The following is a 24,061-nucleotide window of genomic DNA, read 5'->3' as shown; positions in this document are numbered from 1 at the left end:
TGAATGTGACTTCAGTTGATTGGTAGACTTGATTCCGTTATGGAGTAATGAGAGCCAACTTCACTGTTTGCATCGACCGTTCAGGTATTCAGTATTGTGAATTTTTTACTGAAAACTTTGTCCCGATGTGTTTTACTTTAATTTCATTGTTGATGGTTCTGACAACATAATGCAGACAGATCTTTGAGTAACGCTACCTTATAAGAGAAACATTAAAATCCCAATCATACTGATGAAATGTGCATCTCACGTTTCTCCCCGACTTATTGGTACAACCGTATGCCACAAATTGGCATTATTTTCCGTAGTGACAGAAAATAAAGTGAAAATGCCGCCGAGAAATCAATGTATTCAAGTTTGGCGGTCTTAGCGAGTGGCAACGTAAGATGGCCGCCGGCCATGGCAAATGGTGCTGGTGGGACTACAGGCATCCCGAGAAAAGGGAAGAAGTAAAAAGAAACAAGTTTCTTTAGCTTGTGGATTAAGCCTGACTGCAAGAGCTCATCCTCGGCGAGACTGGCCCACTCTCTAGTTCTTTCTCTCTCTCGCTCTCTCGTCTTGCCTGACTGAGGATGGACGTCGCACAGCCTGCAGTTTGTCTCTCGTCACACGCTGTACTTTGCTCCTTTGCCCGTCCTCTGCATGTGTTTATTCGGAGACGGTGTCTCTCGCTCTTCCTGCTGCCTCGGGCCAAAGTGCAGCAACGTGCAGCCCGGGGAAAGGGCTCGTAGCGTTAGCTGCTCCGCATCCATCCTTTCAATGAGGAGCCTTTTAGAGGTGAAACATCATCATCATCATCATCATCATCGTCATCCTCCATTCAACGGCTACCACAACTCAGTCATTGCACGGCCTGGGATGGCTTGAAGGCTGAGATGCCACGTAGTAAAGGGAGAAGACCGGGAAGCGGCGAGGACTCCAAAACGGGTCCGAGGAAGGGAGGCAGCCGCTCGGCCATCCCGGCGCTCTTCACCATCACTGAAGAAGAGGAGGGAAACAAACGGAGAGATGGCACCAGGAGGAAGACCAAAGGTACGAGTGGAAATGAAGATTTGTGTGTGACCACTCAAATCTGGGTCAAGGAAGTCCAGAGAGTCCCACCAATAAAAAGAAGGGGTTAGCCCAAGTATTTTTTGGAGGGCGTACTTTTTGCTCTTGCAATTGTTGTCTACCGTTCCGATCGTTTGCCGGGATGGCAGGCTGGTAGCTGACAGGCAGAGATCGTAAACGGGAGTTGTAACCTGCATGCTGGCGTGGCAAGACTGAAAGGGTCAACGCAAGGGCGGCGGATTCACACGGCTTTGCGGAAGGAGTTTGTCAGCAAGCAGAGTTGCCAATGTTTTCTTATTGAATTTCTTTCATTTCCAGGAACCACCGAGAACCGTTCTACGGAGTTACAAGGAGTCGGGACGCTACTGTATGCGTTTTATATGTGGTGTAGTATTTCTTTGACTGACTGTCAACAGTGGAGTTCATTGCGGGTTTATTGACGACCGCGCAACCGACTGACTGAGGTTATAACAGGTCCGAGTTGAAAACTCTGTGTCCGTATGCCTGAGAGCGCAGAAAGAATATGATGCGTGTTTGAAAATAAATAAATGCGTAAGACATGCTGCTAATGGTTTGGCTGCGGCCACACTGGAGGAAGTCTTCACGTGCAGCTCACTTCAAACATAAATAATAGACGAGAGTCGACAGAGAGACTTCAGAGCTGCTTTTTCCGTATTTATTTAACAAGACGAAGAAGAAGAAGGAGGTCCTCGGTTTTCCATGTAGTTCAGTTCCTAGGTTGGCAACCTTACCCGAATTTACAAGTTGGAAGGCTTTGGATTGCTCACCTTTGCTAGAGCAATAGAAAAGTCATCAGCATATACGAGTCATAAATATGAATCCCATTTAGAAAACTGGACTGCTCTGTTTGCCTTAGAAGTCGTTTCATCTCTCATCCGAGTAGGCTTCATCAGTCATGCAACTGCGCCAGCCTAAAAAGTGAAGGGCCAATCCGTATCATGCGTCCTCCTCGGCTTCGATGGCCATCTTGAGGCTGAAAAGGAAGATTCTCCCGTTACCGTTCTCTTCCCGCTTCTATGTTGACCGGAGCTCCCGTCTTTTATTTTAGCATTAGCTTGGGCTAATCCCCTCGCGGGACCGGCAGGAGCCACGCAGTGCGCTTGCTCGCTAGCCGCCGGCCTGGACGACGCGGCATTAATCGCTCGCTCTTACCGTTTAATCTGACCGCCAGTGAATGAGGGGATATGAGGGGAGGGGGTTGGGATGCGCACACACGAGGGGAGGGAGGGCCAGATTAAACTCTTCCAATGTCTTCCATTGGTACAAAACACACAGTGGTGCGGGACAAAGGCTTTGGAGAGTTGCCACAAACTCCCAACGACTGTGACCGTCATCTCAGCTGACTTGCCTCCATCTTTCCGATTGGCTTTCGAGTTGCTTCTCCTTCCCCTGCTTTTTGGAATTCCTGACTTTTTGCCATCATTGTCCTGTGTCCTAACCTTGTCGCACCATGGACTCTGGATGCACAACCATCGTCACTTGTTTAGCATGCTCGCGGGAAGCACGGATGTTGATATTCACCCTCCAGTCTGAATAGTAACAACTTCATCAAGTCTTTTTACACGTCATACCTCTGTAATCAGGATGCAGAATCCAGGTAAAAGCATTTTTGGGTTCACTGAGGATGTCGTTTGTATTGTTTGTTCATATAGAGCCAATGATCTTTACATTGGAATTGGACTGTCTGGACATAATTATGATCTTGCCATATTCGCTTGTTTCCAGATAATACTTGAGATTCATTGTGGATTGTTGGGTGCCTATTCCTCAATCGGATCATTTTGTGTGATTCCCATCTTCCAAGTTGAGGAGAAAGCCTCTGTTCCAAGCACCATAACAGAGAGTCCTGCTACTAAAGCAAAGTTGACACTCAAAAGCTCTTTATTGGGTGTGTGATGTCGTCGCAAAAATTCTCAGCCGGATTCATTCACTGGAAGCCAAACATCTGCTGCTGGCAGATTTAGGCTTTCGAAATGGACGAAAGTATTGGAACGATTGGTTGCTGCCTTTTCCATTAGCAAGACCAGCTGACAGAGTACTGGGCTAGAAACCGGACCTGGTCAGTCGCAGTTTCAAGCATGGTGAGCCAATGCGGGCGATGCTGGTCACGTATTGGTCCAGCAGACTTGTCGACATGTAACATCTGAGCATAAGAAGCTAGCTCGAAGTTACAAAAATAAGCACATGCTAGTGTTACCTCTGCTTTAGCTCTGGATGCTGTAGCACTTTTTTAATCCTCCATTATCTCCTCTTTGCTGCAGCAGACCATGAGTAAATGTGAGCCTCAGTAAAGTTCTACACTACTGGAAAACAATAATAATAATAAACAGTGTTGAATGACGGGTGTCAATCGAAACAGCATGTTAGCCTTGTAAAGAGATCATTTTTTTTTTCAATACCGCTCTCATATTGGGTGTCATTGTATTGTCACATTCTGTGGGCATTCAGAACTTTGTGATTCATTCATTTTTGTAGTGTCCGGTGCGGCGTAAGCCGGCGGCACACATTGCACTGCCGACACGTCGAGCCAATCTTTTGTTTGAAGAAAACGATTTGAGAATAGGATGACGAGATATCGTTGTCACTCGGCCCAGCCCAACCATTCCTGTTTTACCAAAAGCCAACAGGAAACCGGTTCCAGTGCTGAGCAAGCACCCGAGGCGCTGTTGACGTGTTCATACTCACCTCGCTCCACGTTCCGCAGACGGCGCCACTCAATACCTTCGCATCTTTGTCCACGACGACCTTCAGGGAATTAAACATTAGAATGCGTGAGGGCGGAGTTGTGCGATGTGTGAACTTGTACGTTTGCGTTTAGTTGCGTTAGCAAGTGGCGGTGTACGTGGCCGTAGGTAGATTGCGATAACGTGCCGCTGAAGTGATAAAGAACCTTTGTAGAAAAGATATGGAACAGGGTGAAGTCCATTTGTTGAAGTGTGTCAGTTGAGGGATTTCATTTAACTTTCTGGGACAGATTAGTTTCTCTGACGGCCGGCCTCTCTCACGCTTTGACACAAACACGCTGGATTTAATTTTCACCGTGCTGCAAGTTTTTTTTTTTTAAATACTTGTGGACATGGCCTGACATGCATAGTTAAAAATAAAAAAAAACATGTGAAATGAAGGGACAAGTTTATTTATATAGACATTAATCACACACATGAAAGAATCTCAAAGGTATTAAACCCCATCCGGGCACAGAAGAACTCTAAAAACCCATTTTGGGGGAAAAATAGGAAGAAATCCTCGGAAGGGAGAAATTCCTCATCACGCTTGAAGTGTTCTTCGTTCTCACTGACGCTCTCGTTGCAGCGTCCTTCTATAAATCGGACGATGGCAGAGTGTCTTCACCCGCCCGGCCCAGCTCGTCGCTCTCCGGACACGTCTATTCTCCCACGCTGACCTCCACCCCCACTCCCACCCCCACCGCCACCAGCAGCAGCCCCAACAACAACACGGCTGCACCCAAAACAGGCAAGACTTTACCTGCTTTGAAAACCGAATTACTTTTTCTGATGATTTTTTTCTTAAACTCAATTTTGTAACCACTGTTAGAAACTGTGTGACCTTCGAAGTTCTAAAAGTAGACGGTTTTACTTGCAAAAGTAAATTTTGCTGTTCTAGCGAATCAATGTGAGTGTGATCATTTGAGCCACCATTCGTTTCATGGAACATAAAAGTATCCCTCCCTCACTTTATATTTACTACAGGGATGTGATTTTTCCGCTAATTCGCGCAATTCCGCTTTTTTTATCTCCCCCCCCCCCCAAAAAAAAAATCCGATTATTTTATTTATTTATTTATTTTTTTGTAGTAGTAGTAGTTCATTGTGTATGCACATGACTCCGACAGATAACATCTTCTGCTATAACAAAGACATTTGTGGTATGCTCTAATATGAGTTACTTTTCATTTGGTCATGATACAATTATTTGTTCATGAAATTCGAACTCTTCAACATTATTTATGTGTTAACTTAGTAATCACATTAGTTAGATATGATGATATTCTCAGTGATAGTTTTTAAAAGCAAAGACAGTCCAATGTTTTTGAATGTGACTGATTTTGAGTTGACTAAAACTGCCATTTTATATGGGATAGTTCAATATACATTGAAAATTTATGCTGTTGTTTTGTCTATTTCTTTGTCATGTGAGTGCATTGAAAGTATGAGCTACGCCCCCCGTGTCCCCCCACCAGGGCACTGCCCTGGACCTAGCTGGGTGCCAGCGGCCCCCAGACCCCCGGCTAAATTTTCAGATAATTTCACTTTGGTCAAATCACATCCCTGTTCCTAATTTTTCTGTCAGTTGAAACAGTCAAGTTTTACTGTCTGTTTATTTTCCCACTTTTGTGAATGGGGTGCAAAGTCAATTGGAAACGAATTTGCCAATCGCTGGTCGCAAGTCGGCCATTCTAATTGAACCAGAATATTTATCAGTTGTGAATTTTGAACAGTTGGACACTTTTGTTTTAAATACAAACAAAAATAGCTCTGACTGAATTTTTATTTATTTAATGGACACATTATGAGCCGTCTAAGAATACAGAAGTTCCACAACGACAAACTCGCAACAATGAAAGAGCCTTGGCAGAGGTAGCGCGTCAGCAGACGGTCACACTTTCGCTCCAACTGTTTGCGTTCCAGACTCGTTGCTCTTCAACAAAACCGACGAGAGGCTGAGGCTGGCCCGAGAGCGTCGAGAGGAACGCGAGAAGCAGAACGGTGTGTATTGTTGCCGGCTATACTTTTGTCTATTATTCATCTGCAGCAGATGGTGGGGATCGATTATAATTTACAATGCATGTGGAGTTTAAAACAGAGCAAAGCCCACGATTACAGAAACGTCAAGACAAGAGTCAGACCTCACAAGGCATGAATGAGAAATGGAACATAAACATGGACAAAGGCAAACACTTAGACTGGAGACGATTAGAATTCTAAAGACGCCAACACCCCATAAAACAAGAATATCTTCAAAGGGAACTTGCTTAGAACAACATAAACATACACTTGAAGTCCTCTGGGATGACTGTTGATGTCTTTGGTTGTTTAAGTGCTGCTGTTTTGGTTAGCAACAGATCGGCGAATGAACCGTACCTCTTAAATCACAGGTGTCAAGTCAAAGTCTGGTCCTCGAGGGCCTGAGTCCTGCATGTTTTCGAGGTTTCCGTACTCCAACACACCTGATTCAATGATCATTATCAGGCTCCTGCAGAGCTTGTTGATGAGCTTGAATATGAATCAGCTGTGTTGGACGTGGGAAACCTCTAAAACATGCAGGACTCTGACCCTCGAGGACCGGACTTTGACGCCGCTGTCTTAACTGAAGGGACACATTTTCAGATTATAATCTGAAAATGCAACCGAAAGCCAGGCGTATAACATAACGCGTCGGGAGGTGCTGATGTTTGGACGTGTTTGATGCTCGTGTGGTTTTTGTCGGGCGTTAGCGTACACGGGACAAACCGCGAGAGATGCGTGGCATGTTTGCGTTTGAGTGACTCGTGTAATTGCATTTGTTGTCGTAAATATTGGACGGCGGTCCGTTCGCTGAGGGAGACGAAGGGATTTGCTGCGCGCTAAAGCCAAGTCACATGATCGGCAGCTGACCCATGACACGGACGCTTTAAGCCTGTGCGGCATGCGCGTCTGGTTTTGGTGCCCTTGCGTGATTTCATCTCTCTTTTTTTTTTTTGTGTCGCCGCGGCACGTGCCAGCCGCCAAGGAGGCCCAGTGGCAGGCGCGGGAGGAGCGCGCCAGGCAGCATTACGAGAAGCACCTGGAGGAGAGGAAGAGGAAGCTGGAGGAGCAGCGGATGAAGGAGGATCAGAGACGCTTGGCTGTGGAGGAGAAGCGACGGCAGAAGATGGAGGATGACAAGGTGATCAGGAGAACTCAGGGCTGGACTGGCCATCTGGCATTGGGGCAGATGCCCGGTGGGCCGGCCTCTTTTGGGGCCGATGCGGTGCTTTATCATTATTATTTTCCTACATTTTACCTTTAGAAACTGGCCCACAATTTAGAGGGACCAGTCTGTTAATCCAGTTTGAATATAGGGGCAGGCCAGTGGCCTAAGTCAAAATGCCCGGGCCGATTTGTTTTGTTTTTTGGTGCCAGTCCAGCCTCGGGAGCCCTACACGTTTGAATGCTGACAATAAATGCTATATTTCCTCCAATAGTGGCCTCCGAGTTAATAGTTGTCATGCCTCAAGTACAGTGAACCCCAATCCATAATATTTTTGCTAGTTTTACCCCTCCCAAATGCTATATACACACACTTATATTTATTACAGCAGCCACTCTTTTCTCTACTCTGTGGGAACTAGTGCAATAACAAGAACACTTTTTATTTGGTCTGCGTAATTTGTGCGTGCACTCATGGCAGACAACGAGGCACTCTGAAGCAGTCACACTAGCGCATTATCCGAAGTGAAGATGCTTTTTTGGTGCGCAGGTATAGCAAGCTAGCTAACTGTCAAATAAAGGCACTCAAGTTTTTATATACAGTAATGCGGCAAGGGTGATTCATGCCATATCCTGCACTTCAAAAAATCGGTCAAATGATCTTAAAACATGCACGTAGAATGCATTTAGTAACAAATCTCAACTGCAGTACGAGTAATAGTGAGACGGCATTAAAATGTTCCAAAATAAATCTCCATGGTGCTTGTGACGAAGGTTCGTCATGAGGCGGTGATGAGGCGGACTATGGAGCGGGGTCAGGTGGCCAGACCGAAGGCCAACCGCTGGTCCTGGGGCGGCCCTCTGCATCCCAACAGCCCCAGCACGCCAACCGGTACGTACGCTCCCTGGCATCAGCCATCACAATGTTGACTCACAATGTTGACTTGAAGGTGCCCCTGAGAGCTCTGACATTTTTCTCCACTTTTCCTGTGGTTGAGGTGTTTAGTTTGAACCAACAATGTCCTTTGTTGCCAGTATTGTTCTGCCATGTTTATATTTGAATTTGACATATCCGCCGTCTCTGAATCACTTTCTTTCTGCCTCCCCACCTGGCTCTCTCTCTCTCTCTCTCTCTCTCTCTCTCTCTCTCCCTTTGTTGTCGGCGTTGCATTGTCCTGCGCCTGGTCCAGGTTTTGTCGAGTCTGCTTTCCTCTACCCGCTCGACCTTGCTGGACTGGAGCACGTGCCGAGTGCTTTCAGTGTCCACCGTGGACACCCAATGAGATCCCAATGTGAATATTGTAGCGTCATGTCGGCGCGTAGGACTTTTCTGACGCATGCTTCTTAAGTGGGGTACACGCGTGCCAACGTCGAATGTCTTTCTTGACTAATCTTTTCAATGTGAGCGACCACACATGATGAGAATGCGATCACTATTTATCGCCAGACTCCTACCCAAAACCAAATGTCTGTCGTAATACCAAGACTGACCTGTAGGAGGCAGCATGGTGCCGCATGGCATTCATACTGCTATGGAATGCAAAGAAGAAGAATAAGGAGTAGCTAGGCTAACTTTTAGCTGATCTAGTTGTTAACTGTTCTTTGTCATTTTTAACATAATTAGGATCGGGTCTTTTTTCTTTCTCCGATTAATTACCTTGATATTTTCTGTTCATTTATCTCAAGGGAACAAAAATGATTGTTGGTATGTTTGTACCACACTTAAACATGCATGCGTTAATGTACACGTAGGAAAATGTTAGCGACTTAGCGCCACCACAGTTGATGTTTTTCTTACCATTCACTGTGAGACTTTTTATCCGGAGATAGTCCCTTAGCTGATAGATGACACGACAGCAGCGCTAATTCCACTTTTTCCCCCCCTTTAGAAACATTCCCTGCTCCAATTTTAGTCTAGTTGGCCAGAAAACCACCTCTTTGATCTTTTTTTTTCATCTTTTGAGTCTGACTTTATTTGGGTCGCTTGCAGATGCTGACAGAAGGTCGGTGTCCACGGTGAACTTATCCAAACAGCACGACGCCGTCATTACCAAGCGCCTGTCCTCGTCCTCCGCCACGCTCCTCCACTCACCTGACCGAGGTAAATCAAACGGCAAAAATGTGATTTTTGCTGACATTATTAATGAACTCAATAGTGTATTTTTTATCCCCGGGACAGGTGATAATGTCCTCGGTTTGGCTCCATTTTTTGTCCTCAAAAGATCATCTCATCCACAGAAAGCCCTTTTCTTCGTATGCTGGCCATGAGATTTGATATTGGCAATCACGATTTGATGCCAGTCTGTTGTTAGAGCAAACACATTTTGCCTGATGATAAGAATGCAATGAGATGCTGAACGGTTGGATTCAATGTCGATGTGCTACCGATACAGGATTACAGGCGAGAACAGCCTCCACCCCTGTCATAAACAAAGCTCAGTCCAAAACCCGTCTGTACCAGGGGACCACCACCCACGCCAGAAAAACAGGTGGTTAATGGAAATAAAAATAAAAAAGATGTGTAAAATATCTTGGGCTGGAAACTGTTGAGATCTCACCTATTGAAAGAAATTGAGATCAACAATCCTGTCACAACTCCAAAGTGGAATATATCGGATTGTTCCGACGGTAAGCCGTCGTTTTTTTTTCATAGTTTGGCTGGTCCTGCGACTTCTACTCATAAAATTAGAGCTGTGACTTGCACCCAAAATCCGTATTGACAGCAGCGAACAAGTTCCAGTTGGATTTGAAACTTCTTGACAATTTGGCGGAGGAACTGCTCAATTCAATTTGTTTTGATATCTGACCTGGTTAGTTATTGAAAGCTTTGTGGAATTGCGCTTTTCAAAGGTTATGGTACAATCTTGTGTATATTGAATGTAGAGTATGCATCAAAGGGGCCTCCCACCGCCACCTGACCCCTTTCGCTAATCCTCTGTTGGATAATCTTTTTGTTTTTGTGGAAACACTCTACGCCGTTTTGTTTTATCTGGACGGACGCCGCGCATTTTTGGCGTCGGTAAAATTCGTCACCAATTTGTCCAGTTTCCAGCCCGGGGTTGGTCTTGGCCTCCACACTTCAATCCGCAAGCCTTGAATACGAACCCAAGCTGCTCTGCGCTTTGTCCCACGCATGCGGCTAATCAGGCTAATTGCGTGCGCTATTCCGGAATGAGCCTCACAAGTCTCACAGTTGGGCTTACCTGCCTTCAAGTCACACTTTGTTGCTTTATATTTTTTGGCCCTCAGCACTTCCTTTCTGAACCCGCTTCCTTTGTTTGCTTTCGGGTTTTCGCTTCACTTCATGCTGGCGCACGCAGGTGAAGGTGTCGCACGGCAATCATCAGCACGCTGGCTTCATTTGGACATTAGATCATCTTTTTTTTGTTGGATGCAGAATTAAATGGTTGCATAGCAGCCAGTTGTCATCAAAACGTGTGTGTGTGTGTGTGTGTGTGTGTGTGTGTGTGTGTGTGTGTGTGTGCGCGCGCACACAGGTGCTCGCCGCCTCCCCCTGACGCCGTGGGAGAGCAACGTGGTGAACCGCCTGCAGCAGCCCACACACTCCTACCTGGCACGAAGTCGCAGCGCCATGAGTCTCTCCGGAGAGAAAACGGGTAAGACCGAAAGCCCCGCCCCCTTTCGTCACCAGCCAATTGGAAGTGCCTCATCGATCGGCGCAAGTGCTGCCGTCGTTAGGTTTGCTCTCTTGACCCGCATGCTTTTCTGTGTTAATCAGATTGGGTGCGACTTAAAGCATTAACACTGTCTGAAACTTCCTTCACCAGCCTGTATCAGGCACTCAGAGCGCGCGCACACACACACACACACACACACGTAAGCTATTCAGGATGTCATTCTCGACTCTTACATTGCCTCGTTTGCCAGTAAAAAACTGAATTCCAAGGAAAGTGTAAAGTCCAATACCTTTGGCCTTCTAGTTCCGAATATTATTAAAATAAACCCCAGAACATTGAGTTTAGTAGAAGGATTAACTGTTAACTCTGTGAGATTTTTTGTGTTTCATCTCAAAGTGAGTGCTAAGAGAAGTTATTTATTACATTTTTCCTATTAATATCTAAATATTAAGGAAAGGCAAGTACCAATGACCAGGTATTGGTATCGGCCTGATACCCGGCCTTATTTCAAGGTATCGGTACTCACGATGGCGGCCGATACCAGTATTGGCCGCCCTTTTGTGGGTGTTTTACAATCAGGAACTACAAAGTAGCATAATGGCAAATTGCTATAAATTTTATGCAATTTTAAGGCAAAATGTTATATTGGGAAACATAGGTCATTCTTTAAAATGAGATTGATATTGAAATCACAATTCATGATTTATTTCAAACGTAATATTTATTCAATTTCACAAAACTTGCACACAATCTGTGACGTTTCCCAAAAAAAAAAAGGCCCAACCCTCGTGTCATTGTTGCTTCTTGTCAACCGCACTAATGATCTTCCTTCCTCGCTTTCCTGTCCGTTTTCAGCTCCATGCCTGTTTGTTTATCTTTCCTGCATGTTGAACTAAAAGCATGACTGACTGAATTATTATCAGTAATGAGTGTCACTAACGCTTTTCATTTCCTCCAAACTTTTCTCCTTCCCTTCCTCTCACTCCTTCGCATTTCCATTCATATCTTCCCGCTCCCGGCCGTACGTACCCCGTTGCACCCCTCGCGCCCCCCCCCCCCCCCACCCGCTCCATCACCATAGCCATGCCTGTGTGTCCTCGCTCAGTGTCGTGCCACCCCGTGGGCCTCGCGTCATTCAGGACCCTTCAGGGCCGCCCGCTTTCTCACAGCCGCAGCCACGACCGCAGCCTCGGCAGGGAGGCGGCCCCGTTCGCGCCCGCGCGCAGGAGGACCACCGGGACGCCGCAGGTGGGTCGGACACTGTACCTTATTTCTTATTCTTTTCCAAAAGTAGCAGAATTCAGCGAGTGTGTTTCAGCGAATTGGCATTAGTATGGGGAATTTGCACCCCCTTGTGGGGACTTTTTTTTTTTATTATTAAATATTTTGCAAATAAAAGTCAGCGAAATGATATTACTTTCAAGGAAAAAATCTTTTTTCGGGTCAAAATCTTTTTTTTTGATTTGCTATTTTGTCACCCGCTCATCCAGACGCCGCAGAAAAACCGAGACTCTGTCAGGAAGTCATGGAGCAACCTGTCGGTGCCTTTGGGCCCTGCGCTTACCTTACCCCTCAAATTACGATCTTCGTCGCCTATCAAAAGGAACACAAAAGTAACAGCGCCCTTTCCTGGGAGGTAAGACAATAAATATACAATTTGAGGGGTTTTTTTTCTGATTGGACAAAAATGATCAAATGATACATATGTGTATGGAAGCAGCTCGTGCAACCAAAGGACTGTTGACAAGAAATACATCCAATTTCATGAAGAAATGTTAGAATAGATTTTGCATGTTAATGGAGAAGGTCTCGCTCACAGCGACTGTTCACCACTGCAAAAAAAAAAGAAAAAAAAGAAGTGTTTGTTTCCTGCAAACAGGCCCCCTCAGAAGATCACAGCACGCCCCCCAACCCCCAAGATGCTCAAGTCACCCGGGGCAGATGACCCCGGAAACCTGCGTCCTGCTGTGGTGTCGCCCTCAACGCCGCAGCCCTCAACGCCCGGCAAAAGCCAAGAAACGGAGGACGAGCAGGTCCTCGGTCCTCCCCAGCCAGCAGAACACAACAAGACGGAGCAGCAAACGACAAGAACGGCAACCGGCGGTGAGGTCTCGGTGGACTGAAATCTTCGTTTGACTTCAGATGCTTTTTAAAAGGGGAAGTCAACCCCAAAAGATTTTTAGGGGACAAATATATGTTCGATGCAGCCCCACTAGTCTAAATATTCTATTCTGTTTAATATTGCGTTAGTGGAATATGAGTAAAGCAGCAAAATCCAGCCGTTTTGATCCATCTCAGGGGGGCGGCCATTTTGCCACTTGCTGTCGACTGAAGATGACATCACAGTTGCTCAGGTCTCAGGTAGCAACCAATCACAGCGCAACTTCAGAAAACAGGTGAGCTGTGGTTGGTCGTTGCCTGAGCCACGAGTGACTGTGATGTCATCTTCAGTCGACAGCAAGTGGCAAAATGGCCGCCCCCTGAGATGGATAAAAATGGCTGGATTTTGCTTCATAACTCATATTCGAAAAATATAAGGTCACATATAACATGTCATTGTCAAGAAATGTTTAGGGTTGACTTCCACTTGTGGTTTCCTTTAGACCCAACCCTGAAGCCTTCTGCCGGGACGACAGATCGAGAGGAGGCTAGCCGCATCCTAGCTGAGAATCGGCGGCTGGTCCGCGAGCAGAGAGAACGGGAGGAAGAGGAACGAAGGCAGCAAGAGGAGCAGGCCAGGTACCAGACATTGAAGACATTCCCAAAACCCTTTGGAATGAACGTTTCCTGCTTTCTCTTCAGGTTCGCCAAGGAGGAGATGGCTCGTCGCAAGGCCGAGGAGCGAGCCAGGCGAGAGGAGGAGGCCCAGCGGCAAGCGGAGGAGAGGAGGCTGAAGGAAGAAGAGGAAGCACGGACGGAGGAGGAACGACTCCTGCAAGAGCGAGAGGAAACCGACAGAGCCCAGAAACAGGTCAGAGAAAGACGATTCCAAAAGCAAAACAAAAGACAACAAAAGGAGTAACGCTGTCCGCGCGGTCGTCAGCGAGAGGAGGAAGAGTCTCGGCAGAAGGAGGAGACGGAGCGACTGCGGCAGGAGAGGGACAAGCACTTCCAGAAAGAGGAGGCCGAGCGGCTGGAAAGGAAGAAGGTCAGGCGCCTCTTCAAGCATCCTCCCGACGGGATCCTCATCTGCGTCTAAAAGACACTTTTTTTCTTTTCGCCACAAGCGTCTGGAGGAGATCATGAAGAGGACACGACGCTCCGACACCACAGACAAGGTGACCCAACGAACGGCAAAACGGGCCACGGTCGACCTCCGCCAAGGCTCAAAAGTCATCCAAATGGCACTCTTGACTCGCAAAGCGTTTTGTTTCATGAATGCGCATTTACATTTGGGTGTCACGTTTCCAATTGAACTACTTCTAACATCTTCTCCACTGAGATGCACCGATTTCTTCTTTTCCATTTGTAGAAAGTGACGCCCGGCAAGAACACAGACGACCCAGGTAACTTCAACCCGGCCTCATTCCGTGTATTGGCGCGACAACGCGGCTCGCAGCGCGCGCCAACGTTTGCGTGCGTTTGCTTTTTGCCAGTGGCCGCCGCCTCGCCGGGCCCGTCCCACGGCAGCCCCACTCCGCACAGCAATGGCAACGGTTGCCAGGCCGACCCCACCTTGAACGCCAGCACTTCCGCGCACGACCCTCTGACGCAGAGGTAGACCTGCGCCCAACACATTTCCTCAAATAAAGACGAATAAAACACCTTAGCTCAAACGCACTCCCGTAGGGGCGGTGCAGGATGTCAACTCGGGAAATGGAATTCTGCCTATTTTCTTTTTGCTCACTTGCCAGGGAGAACGGCGAGTTTGAAGAGGTGCCTTCGCATTCCAGGTTGAAGGAAGACGAGCAGCAGGAGGAGCAGCAGGAGGAGGAGGGCAAGGGAGACGAGAGCGTTGCCGTCACGGCCTTCAGGGAGAACGGCCTCCTCAAGCCTGTCAGTGCTGGACTGGACGACATTACGGTACAACAGGGAGCAGGTTAGGTTGCTCGTTACTCAAAAACATTTTCTGTAATTGTATGAGATGTCAAAATAATAGTTTTAGGGAAGGGCCTGTAGCACACGATGATGACAAAATGATAACATTTGCACTTAACTCAAAAATGTCATTAAACCCAATAATGTAATAACAAATCCTGACTGATATTGTTGTGACGTAACAATAGTTTATTTTCACTCTCTGCAGCAGAGTTGGTTTAACGCTAAACAAATCAACTCCAACACTGACCTCCATTTAAATCAGAGACAGTTAAAAATAAATAAAAAATACACTGCTCGTAGCAATAATGAGTTTGATGTCATTTTCTCCCATGTTTAGACGTTGCCTGATGGCGTCGTTGGAACAGGATGACGCGGCCACGGACCACCAGGAAGGAGGACGCGTGGGTGCGGAGGATTGCGTGAAACCCAACAAAGGCTCTTAGAGCATCGTAGACGTGCTCTTGCGCCGCCTTCGGGACTCTTGCACAGAGACACCAACATCGTTTCCCCAAAGGCGGTAACTCCAAAGATCCAAAAATCTCAGGAGAGGATGCTTTCACTGAGGCAGTATGTTTTTTTTTTTTGTTTTTTTTTAAATTTTTTTGGTTTGGGCCCATCCCTCTTCGGAATCAACCACCGAAGCGGGAATATTTGAGATTGACTCCAGTGACGACAGCAAACCGAGATGAGTTGTAAAGTCTTTAATTGTGAAACGTGAGGTGTTTTTTCTCTCTCGCTTGTTTTGGCAGGCAGCGTCAGCAACGCGAGGTGGAAGAACAACTTACTTGTTTTCCACAGAAATGTTACAGGAGGAAAAAAAGGCGTCGGATGAGGTTTGTCGTCACTTAACATATTTAACTCATTCACTGCCATTGACGTTTATAGACGTTAAAAAAATCATTTTAACTCTTTCTATTAGTTTAACATTTTTTTTCTCCACTTTTGTTTACAAGAGTATGAAAACCTACATTTTTTTTACTGTAAAAAAATTTGTGATTTAATCGTGAGGAGTTAACTATTGAAGTCATGTAATTAATTACGAGTACAAATTTTAATAGCCTGACGCCCCTAATTTTTAATTAGCATCTCGTCAGGCGATTAACATTTTTAATTGTAATTAATTGCATGACTTCACTAGTTAACTCACGATTAATCACAAATTTTATATCTGTTCTGAATGTACAATAAAAAAAAAATCTAGGTTTTCATACTCTTGTTAGCAAAAGTGGGGAAAAAAGCTCAAACTAATAGAACTGTTCTAAATGTACATTTTCATAATCTTGTTAACAAAAGTGGAAAAAAAAAAGTTAAACTAATAGCAATAGTTCAATTTAATTTTTGACGTTTATAGCCGTCAATGGCAGTGAATGAGTTAAGATGCTCTCACAGTGTTTATATAATAAAATAAAGAGATTATTGGGGGCAAGGAGCTGGGTTGGACTACTACTGATTTTTTTGTTTTTGTTTATTTAATTGCTGTATGTATGAAACGTGATTGCTGTAACCCAATTTTTTGTTCAACATTCGCTTCGGACGAGCTCGCAGGACATTCTGCAGTCAATCTCATTCATTTGAATATTTTGGAATACGTGCTGCTCATTGTGTTTCGGACGCCTTACCACGTGTAAAATTAAGAGAATAATCGAAAGGTAACCTTTGCACTTGCGCCTCATGCAGTACTGCCAACGTGGATGTTGAAGATGAATTGAGTTTAGAGAAATGTGCATACTGCATTATAGCATCAAAGCCATTCTTTAAATAATATATGAAAGTCACTATATTTTACTAAGAATGAGCAGAGTCAAGAAAAGAGATCTATTCCAGCTGTATTATTTGAAAATAAATGTCTTTGACATGGTTCTTTCTGTTTGCTGCTTGTCTTTATAACGTCTCTGTAGCAGTTCTTCATGCAGTGGCAGGGGGCATTTACTCAACTGCAGAGAACCAGGCATCTGTTATTCAAGTGGATGATGCAGCCACCAGTTATTTGGGGTACAGGTGTCTGTGAGAACTCAATATGCGGACATCTAAATCCTCCTGATATGGTTGCCAGAGAGCGGCAGGTATTCATTCAGGGGGAGGCCTTTATTTGTACAAATGCACTTTAAAAATCTTATTTGAGGTCAGGAGTTTACTGAAGTGGGCAATGCACCTGGCAATTGATTTCAGGAGCACACAAATAAATATATAGATTACAATAATTTATTATTTTATAGGGAACCAGTTATTTTTCATTAGGGTTGGAAAAGTGGTTTATTTGAGGTAAGACATTCATTTATTCAATTGGGTTATGTGCATGGTAATTAATTGGGGCACATGTGCCAATTAGGCATTTGATTGTCTCAAATAAGACAATGCTTACGATGGCAAACATTTTATTTGAGGGGAGGTGTTTATTTTCACGTTCAATGTCCTGGCCATGCAGATACGATCAGGCATTAATTTGGGGGGAGGCCTTTATTTTTCACAAATGCATTTTTTTTTTTAAATGTGTGCAATTGTTTGATAAAATATGGATTACAGCTATACTGATGACCTCATTGTTTTTTTCCACGGTGGCAAAAGTTTTTGTGGCAAGGTGTTGTTTTTTTATGCACCTGATAACAACTCGGGGCTTTCGTCTATTAGCAAAATCCACAAGTGTTAACACCATCACATCAATTCTTGCTCTTGAGGAGAGGAGGGAAGGTTTATTTGAGGTGGGGCATTTATTTTATTGTGGATGCCTATTAGCAAAACCCACCAGCGCTTCTAACATATTAGTTGTTTCTTTTCGAGATGAAAGAAATATTTGAAGTGAGATGTTGATGGTCCATTTGAGGAAACAAAAGACACATGGGGGACAAACAAGAATGTTTAAAAATGTCAATCAAAACAAAAGCAAAAATATTTACATGATCCAAGTGTGCGGTTTTCAAGCCCCTTGAACAACATCAAACATCTGAATGAAATGTCTCGGCGCACGTTTGAAGCCGTGTGTCACCAGTAGAAGGTCCTGGTGAGGAACCCGGCGGCGGCGTTGAGCCAGCTGCCGCTGGCGTCATCCTTGGCGGCGGTCCGCGACACGGCGCGGTCCGCCGCCTCCTCCGGCTTCTCCTCTTCCTCGGGGAGGTAGTCCGGCAGGGCCGAGTCGCGTGGCGCCACCGCTCCCGAGGCGCTCAGGGGGACGAAGACCTAAAAGGGGGAGGGGGGAGCAAGAACCAATGTGAGTCGCGTGCCAAGTCATCCACTACTGATCGCTTTCACTTGCATCAACGGTGAAAAAAAGTGCAACTGACCTCATCTCCTGCCTCGTTCTTCACCACCTGTTGGGCCGACAACACTTTGGTGGCGGCGATGGCCGAGGCCAGACTCTGCCAAGGTACAAAGAAACATGAGTAATATTGCCATTGCAAGCAAAACCGTCAAAACGAAAGCCCTGAAGCGTCACCTCAGTGGGCAAATCGGAGCGAATGCGCACGGTGCATCTCTTGGTGGCCATTTGAAAAGTGAAGCTGATCACCCCTCGCACCTTCAGCAGCGCTTCCTCGCACAAGCCTCGCTGGTCCTACGTCACAAACACAATCAAACGCAATCACGCTGTCGTGTCTGACTTTGAATGCATGTGGCTCCAAAAGGAGGGGCATGGCCTGGTGAGTGACATGGGTGTCGGCGAATGAGAGTGCAGTAACTCTGCAACTGGGGCGCACGCGCAAGTCAAGGTACGACTGATGCGGACTCACAACGCTGTCCAGGCCCTGAATGTGCAAGGTGACACACTTTGCCTTCTTGTTGGATGAGTTGAGGAAGAACTGTGGCTTTTTTGTCGTCTCCCTTTCAGCTGAGCGATGGGCAGGAAGAGGAGGAGCCGTGAGAATTCCATACACCTCCTTCGCCAAATTAGTCATGTCAACAGACAGCTCGTCCCTACGTAAGCAAAGCATGTTTATTTCACTAAAAATGACAAACGATCCTAATAGTACCACAAGAAATGTATGATTGGCAACCAAATAAAATAAAAAGGATGCACTGTACTGTATATCCAGTTTGCCCTCCACCGTTTCAAACTGAATAAACTTTTCCCCACCTTTCAGATTCTGTTCAAAAATTTGGGGATTGCTGCCTGAATATTTTTCTAAGTTGTTGTTGTCCAATTAAAAGCATGTATTTATTTATATTTATTTATTTATTTTACATTTTTCACATTTAAAAAAAATCTCAAAATTTTGGATATATATTTTATTTTATTTTATAAATTTGCACACAGGCAAAAATAAATAAAATATGATTACCTCGACACAAGGTTTTCCAGGCTCACCATCATCCCCAGCTCGTTCTTCATGGTGGGAATGTTTGGGGACAACTCGGCCAAGTATCGGAGAGTCTGCAAGGACGAATTTAGACAAGTTGACATTACTTTGTAGCAACGCCATCTAATGTTCAGCAAGGATCGTTTTATCAATGACGCGGACCTGGAGAGTGGCAAGCAGCACTTCGGGGCTCTGGTGGTCCAGAAAGAGGACCAGCCCGGGGAGGCAGCCTTGGTCCTGCACGATGGCCTCTCGGTTCTGCGGCTCTGAGGCCAGATCCCGCAGCTGGCTCACCACCGACAACGCGTCCATCATCTTTTCAAAAAAACTTTAAAGACATTGAAATGATGCATCATTCGCACATTTCTTTATGAAGTGTATCAAACGATAAGGAAGGAGCATCGTGGCTAACAGACCAAGCTAACTATTTTAAACACTTACAAGAGCGGATTAACAACGTTCGTGATGATAAATCTGAACGTTACAAGCGATTAATAGTGGCGTGATGGCAATTGGTAGCGTTAAAAGATGATTTAAAGTGGACGTTTGTTATGTTTTCTTACCCAAGACAAACGCAGCTCGTGTAAGCGAATACAAATTTGGGAGGTGATCACAGGGGCGACACACGATTGGAGGAGCTACAACGTCAGCTCATTCTATTGGCTCTCGCACTCTTGACCAATCAAAGAGGCTTATACTCAATGAGATTTTTATTTGACTTTTGGAAGACTTCCGCAGTCAACCGAATAAGCGTGCCACAAGATTTGAGTTGATTTTTAGTTGCATTTTAATACGTATATATATTTTATGTTTTAAAATGAACGTTTTTAGCGAAGGCTAACGAGGGACGTTGTCATTAAAGAAAGAAAACACGGTGGGTTTTGTATTTTCGTATGTTTCCTGTTTTGTTTTTGGGTGCTTTTATGGCGATTATTTTCCCTCAATGATTAAATGCTACGTTCAATTGTCGGCATTTTTTTTTCATCTTAAACAGAATAAACCTAATTTCGGTGCATTTTAAGATGTTTAATCGAAGCATGGAAGCTCAATTAGAGGGCAGTTAGGTATGAGGGGGGAATGTACGGCTGTGCTGCGCCCGATGACATGTAGTTTTTACGCGATTCACGGGAAAATAGCTCTAGGGGGCGAGTTGCCGGTCACGGCAAAATATCCACTTCCTTATACAAAATGCCAAAAAGGCGACTGCGTGCCGGAAACACTACTAAAGTGTTTCTAAATGGCAATTTTGAATGATGATGATAAAAATGTGTGCGTATGACCACCGGGGGCAGTATAATGCGGTCATGCAGACACAAAAGAAGACTTTCACAACTGCTATAAGCCATGTGGTTACTAGTAGTAGTTACTAATAACAGCAGCAGCAGCAGTAGTAGTTTTTGCACAGGATAAAGAATATAATGCCTGTGCGTATCGTTATATTCTCCATCTACATCTTTTGTGATTTGTTAGCCCATCAATGGCATTTCCTGTTTTTATGTGTTAGCATAGCAATAACTTGGCAGAAGACTTGTTCTGCCAGCTTGTTGTGTCGCGAGCCAATTTAAGTCCCTGCCACCATTCCCTGCTCATATCTCAGGTCAAAGGCAAAGCAACGGCTGTCTTGAAAAACATCTGAATTGGGTCACTCGTATCTCAAGGCACCAGTTTATTGCGTGCGCTTCATCAGGAGTGACCAGTGTGACTTTGGATGTTACTAGTCGGCCGAAAAGGGGATCTACAATGTCTTTGCTTGAGGATGCACAATACGTGCTGCGCATGGTGCTGGGCTATTTTGGAGTGCCTCCAGAAATGGTGAGTTTAGATAATAATTGTTGATTGAAAATGAACAGTGGCAATTTGTTTTATATATATATGTAATAAATCATATTATTGTGTGTTGTTCTCCTGGTGTGCTTTTGGTGTAGCTGGTTCCAGTGTGGGACAGTCGGCTGTGTGGCCAGTATCGCAGTATCGTGAGAATGATCGGCTCCAACCTGCCTCTGCAGCCCATGCCACGGGTCTACCTTCAGGTGTGTGTCCTTGCATATTTTTCATTGATTTATCTTCTAATAAACACCTTACCTCTTATAATACTAAACATTTTTGAAACAATGGTTGTACGAATGAGACCTCCTCTCTAAACGAGGTTTACCTGTGCTAATAATGAATACTAGTTAATCATTTTTCATTTGTATGAATAAACGCCAGCTTGCTAACAAACAACTTGCCTCAAATAATAATAAATATGAATTTTAAAATGACTTTTATGGCTGTCTAAACACCATGTCTCTTATAACGTTTTTTAGAATTGAATTTCCAAATAAAGGCCTCCACTCAAATAAATGCTTTACCTGTACTAATAATGAATCATTTTTAATGTATTTGTAACGCCTTACCTCCAATGAGAAATATTATTCTCTCATAATAATAAATAAACATTGTGAAAAAAAATTGTCTGTGCAAATAAAGGCCTCATCTCCAATTAACACCTTACCTGTACTAATAAATATTTAAAATATCTTTGTGCAAATAAAAGCCTCCTTGCTTGTAAACACCTTGCCTCAAATAATAATATGAATTTTAAAATGGCCTTTAAAAGGCTCACTAATAAACACTATACCTCTTTATAGTAAAATGTTTAAAAATTCGAATGAATGCCTTCCAGTAAATCTTTTTTTGGATTGAAGGTCTCCTTGTTAATAAACACCTTACCTGTACCGAACTTCAATATTAATAAGCACAATTTATTTTTAAAATGGCTTTGTACTCATAATTGACATTTTATAACTTTGTGCAAATAAAAATCTCCCCTGGAATAAACACTGCGCTTTTATATGTAAATTATAACAAACCTCCATTTAAATATGTAATGTACATCAATTTCAAGTTTTGTGGTATGAATTTCCTTCCATTTCAGATGCCGCTCTACACCTCCAGGCCCCACACAAACGTGGACGTTGCCATGGAAACGCCCGCCATCCCATCATTCGCTGACATCTTGTGGGTACTTGAGGATGACGCGGACATTTTGGCCAAGACCAGGTGTGATCAATTGCGCAACGCAAACAAACCACTTGCTCTCATTTGTTGACCTCATGCATGTTTGTAGGAACCATCGCCCCCCGACGACGTTTGCCGACGGAAACGCCAGGAGGCGGCGGCGACCGGCGGGAGGACAGCAGACGCAGCCGGAAGCCCTGCTGAAGATCTCGGCGCTGGAGAGCGAGTTGCTCAAGCTGCGAGCTCAGATCGCCGCCATCGTCACCGCCGCAGAGGCCACCGGTACGAAAAATAGACGGCGGTTTGACATTCCTCATGAACGTGTCACGTTTTCAACCAACAATTTGGTCTCACCGCGTCCCATAATGCAGCTGGAACGCCAGTGATGTCGCCCGTCCCGGCGGCGGCTCTCACGTCCACGCCTCGATGTGCTCCCCGGACGGCGCCGCCGCCGCCGCCCGTTCCTCCGCCACCGCCGCCGTCGTGTCCCGGCGCGTCCTCCGTAACCGAGTTGATCCGACGACGCAAGGGCGCCGACAAGAAGCCGATCCAAGCGGTTCTGAGCCTGCCCTCCATGTTGGATGTGCTCAAAGACTTGAATCAAGTGAAGCTGCGAGCTGTCCAGAGGTCAAAACACGTTCAAAGCGTGATCAGCGACACGGGCGTGTTTGATGTCACACTTGGAAATGAATTTTTTTTTGGGGGTGTTGCAGATCGCCGGGGGGCACGCCCGTTCAGCGGCGGCGCAGCAAAGGGGGCGGGGCCACCGCCAAGGACCCGGCGGCTCTGATCGCCGAGGCTCTCAAGAGGAAGTTTGCGCAGAATCGACACAACAATTCCTCCGACAAGGAGAATTCCGTGGAAAGTTCGCCCTTCGGAAGTCCAGACACGCCCAAGGTTCGGCCAGCAATGATTTCTTTTCTCTTTTTTGTCACGTGAAAGGGAAACTTGACGCTTTGAGACATTTTCAGCAGTAAAACGTCATAGTTTTCATGTACAATTGATACCTTTTAAGAAGACGTTTTTTCACGCGCTGTCGACTGAAGAACCAATCACGGCTCACCTTTTTTCTGGGTTTGGTCAACTTCCTCAGCACAGGTGATGTCATCTACAGTCAGACAGCAAGTGGAAACATTTGTTTTGAAAGGCATTGATTGTTCATGAAAAATAATGAAGTCATCACCTTAATTATAAAATATTATCTTCTTACTGTTGAAAATGGCTCAATGAGTCAAGTATCGCTTTCAGTCCTCAATAGAGACAAAGTTCAAAATAAAATAGCAGAAAAAATACATTTTTGTATGAATTGATTTGTATCATGTATTTTATCATTTTTAGAAAGCCTCATAAATTCTTATTTTTTAGCTTTATTGGAAAAAAAATATTTTAGGGAAAAAATCACCAAAATCAATATTGTTAAAATATATTTCCGGAAGAAAAAAAAAATTCTTCAATATTTTTGATTTATTTGTCCTGAAGGAAAACAATGTGCAGTGATGCGGCACCCAGAGCAGTCACCACAAGTTGTCCAATATATTTCCCCAAAAATATTGCTTTCATCGAGCGCGTCTTAACGAATTTCATGAGATGTTGAAACCTGCGTGCATATTCTGGAATTTCTGTTGCAGATGTTCCACCACGCTGGACGCAGCCACACGCGTCTCCATTTGTGACGGCGTTGGCCCGGATTAGACGTCTGTTACCGAGTCTCGGACTCCCACGGGTTCAGGTTTTATTTTGACTTTTCACTTTGCACGAGCGGTCGCCTCAATCTTCGGTTGTGTGTCGAGTTTTACATGTCGTACGAAAAAGAGTCCTCGGGAGGATTCCGCAAAGTTTGTCCGTATTTTGGAGGCCGCGCTGGCCACGTTTTCGGGGTTGAAGTTGATGCTGTCAATCGTTGTAGGCTCAACTCTTATTTTGTGTGTTTATTTACCGGCTGAGATCAATTATTATAATATGAATTCATTGTTGGCCCCAAAATGCCTCGCGGCTATTTACGCGATGCTCTCTTGCTTTGTTTTACTCTATTGAAAGAGTTTCAAAATAAAAGTGATCCGTTATTCTTCAGTTGTTGTATTTGTCGAGTGCTGCTTTGACATACGAGCGTAATG

The 24,061-nt window shown here is 45.0% G+C and overlaps 3 protein-coding genes across 8 annotated transcripts; 2 read left to right on the top strand and 1 right to left on the bottom strand.

Moving 5' to 3' along the window:
* Positions 1-627: 627 nt before the first annotated feature.
* Positions 628-16,518, top strand: map7b (microtubule-associated protein 7b). Of its 4 annotated transcripts, none has more exons than XM_077552902.1 (20): positions 628-1,032; positions 4,384-4,545; positions 5,720-5,797; positions 6,793-6,956; positions 7,754-7,871; positions 8,170-8,271; positions 8,970-9,080; positions 9,373-9,468; positions 10,477-10,596; positions 11,699-11,865; positions 12,108-12,253; positions 12,497-12,720; positions 13,221-13,356; positions 13,420-13,588; positions 13,661-13,765; positions 13,845-13,895; positions 14,090-14,123; positions 14,214-14,334; positions 14,472-14,640; positions 14,996-16,518. In XM_077552902.1, exons 1-20 carry the CDS (start codon positions 876-878, stop codon positions 15,026-15,028), a joined length of 2,463 nt encoding a protein of 820 aa, XP_077409028.1. In that variant the 5' UTR covers positions 628-875; the 3' UTR covers positions 15,029-16,518. The 4 variants fall into 4 exon arrangements, with proteins under 4 accessions (XP_077409028.1, XP_077409030.1, XP_077409029.1 ...); XM_077552904.1 differs by having other exon boundaries at positions 14,472-14,656; XM_077552903.1 differs by lacking the exon at positions 8,170-8,271 and having other exon boundaries at positions 633-1,032; positions 14,472-14,656.
* A 981-nt stretch (positions 16,519-17,499) lies between these two features.
* Positions 17,500-19,635, bottom strand: armc1l (armadillo repeat containing 1, like). Of its 2 annotated transcripts, none has more exons than XM_077552919.1 (7): positions 19,511-19,635; positions 19,110-19,275; positions 18,930-19,021; positions 18,381-18,564; positions 18,089-18,205; positions 17,937-18,011; positions 17,500-17,832 (listed from the first exon to the last, which is right to left on the bottom strand). In XM_077552919.1, exons 2-7 carry the CDS (start codon positions 19,260-19,262, stop codon positions 17,638-17,640), a joined length of 816 nt encoding a protein of 271 aa, XP_077409045.1. In that variant the 5' UTR covers positions 19,263-19,275; positions 19,511-19,635; the 3' UTR covers positions 17,500-17,637. The 2 variants fall into 2 exon arrangements, with proteins under 2 accessions (XP_077409045.1, XP_077409046.1); XM_077552920.1 differs by having other exon boundaries at positions 19,389-19,526.
* mtfr2 (mitochondrial fission regulator 2) lies at positions 19,547-24,017 on the top strand. 2 transcript variants are annotated; one of them, XM_077552917.1, is made up of 8 exons: positions 19,547-19,821; positions 20,666-20,759; positions 20,873-20,977; positions 21,865-21,989; positions 22,057-22,229; positions 22,319-22,574; positions 22,661-22,844; positions 23,576-24,017. In XM_077552917.1, the coding sequence occupies exons 2-8, from the start codon at positions 20,688-20,690 to the stop codon at positions 23,618-23,620; spliced, it is 960 nt and encodes a 319-aa protein (XP_077409043.1). In that variant the 5' UTR covers positions 19,547-19,821; positions 20,666-20,687; the 3' UTR covers positions 23,621-24,017. The 2 variants fall into 2 exon arrangements, with proteins under 2 accessions (XP_077409043.1, XP_077409042.1); XM_077552916.1 differs by having other exon boundaries at positions 19,551-19,821; positions 20,545-20,759.
* Positions 24,018-24,061: the final 44 nt, after the last annotated feature.

This window comes from Vanacampus margaritifer, chromosome 19, assembly GCF_051991255.1.
Source record: "Vanacampus margaritifer isolate UIUO_Vmar chromosome 19, RoL_Vmar_1.0, whole genome shotgun sequence".
Lineage (NCBI taxonomy): Eukaryota > Metazoa > Chordata > Actinopteri > Syngnathiformes > Syngnathidae > Vanacampus > Vanacampus margaritifer.
Note: the sequence above shows the minus strand (reverse complement) of the source record. Positions and strands in the feature narration are given on the sequence as shown.

What these genes read in the sequence shown, in the direction of transcription:
- map7b (XM_077552902.1), top strand. Translation starts at nt 876, where the DNA reads ATGCCACGTAGTAAAGGGAGAAGACCGGGAAGCGGCGAGGACTCCAAA. An exon ending in CACCCACGCCAGAAAAACAG is followed by an intron (nt 9,469 to 10,476) that starts GTGGTTAATGGA and finishes GCGCGCACACAG; the next exon opens with GTGCTCGCCGCCTCCCCCTG. An exon ending in CCGACAGAGCCCAGAAACAG is followed by an intron (nt 13,589 to 13,660) that starts GTCAGAGAAAGA and finishes CGCGGTCGTCAG; the next exon opens with CGAGAGGAGGAAGAGTCTCG.
- mtfr2 (XM_077552917.1), top strand. Translation starts at nt 20,688, where the DNA reads ATGTCTTTGCTTGAGGATGCACAATACGTGCTGCGCATGGTGCTGGGC. An exon ending in GACATTTTGGCCAAGACCAG is followed by an intron (nt 21,990 to 22,056) that starts GTGTGATCAATT and finishes GCATGTTTGTAG; the next exon opens with GAACCATCGCCCCCCGACGA. An exon ending in GAAGTCCAGACACGCCCAAG is followed by an intron (nt 22,845 to 23,575) that starts GTTCGGCCAGCA and finishes TTTCTGTTGCAG; the next exon opens with ATGTTCCACCACGCTGGACG.
- armc1l (XM_077552919.1), bottom strand. Translation starts at nt 19,262, where the DNA reads ATGATGGACGCGTTGTCGGTGGTGAGCCAGCTGCGGGATCTGGCCTCA. An exon ending in TGCTGCTTGCCACTCTCCAG is followed by an intron (nt 19,022 to 19,109) that starts GTCCGCGTCATT and finishes TCGTCCTTGCAG; the next exon opens with ACTCTCCGATACTTGGCCGA. An exon ending in CTGGAAAACCTTGTGTCGAG is followed by an intron (nt 18,565 to 18,929) that starts GTAATCATATTT and finishes TTGCTTACGTAG; the next exon opens with GGACGAGCTGTCTGTTGACA.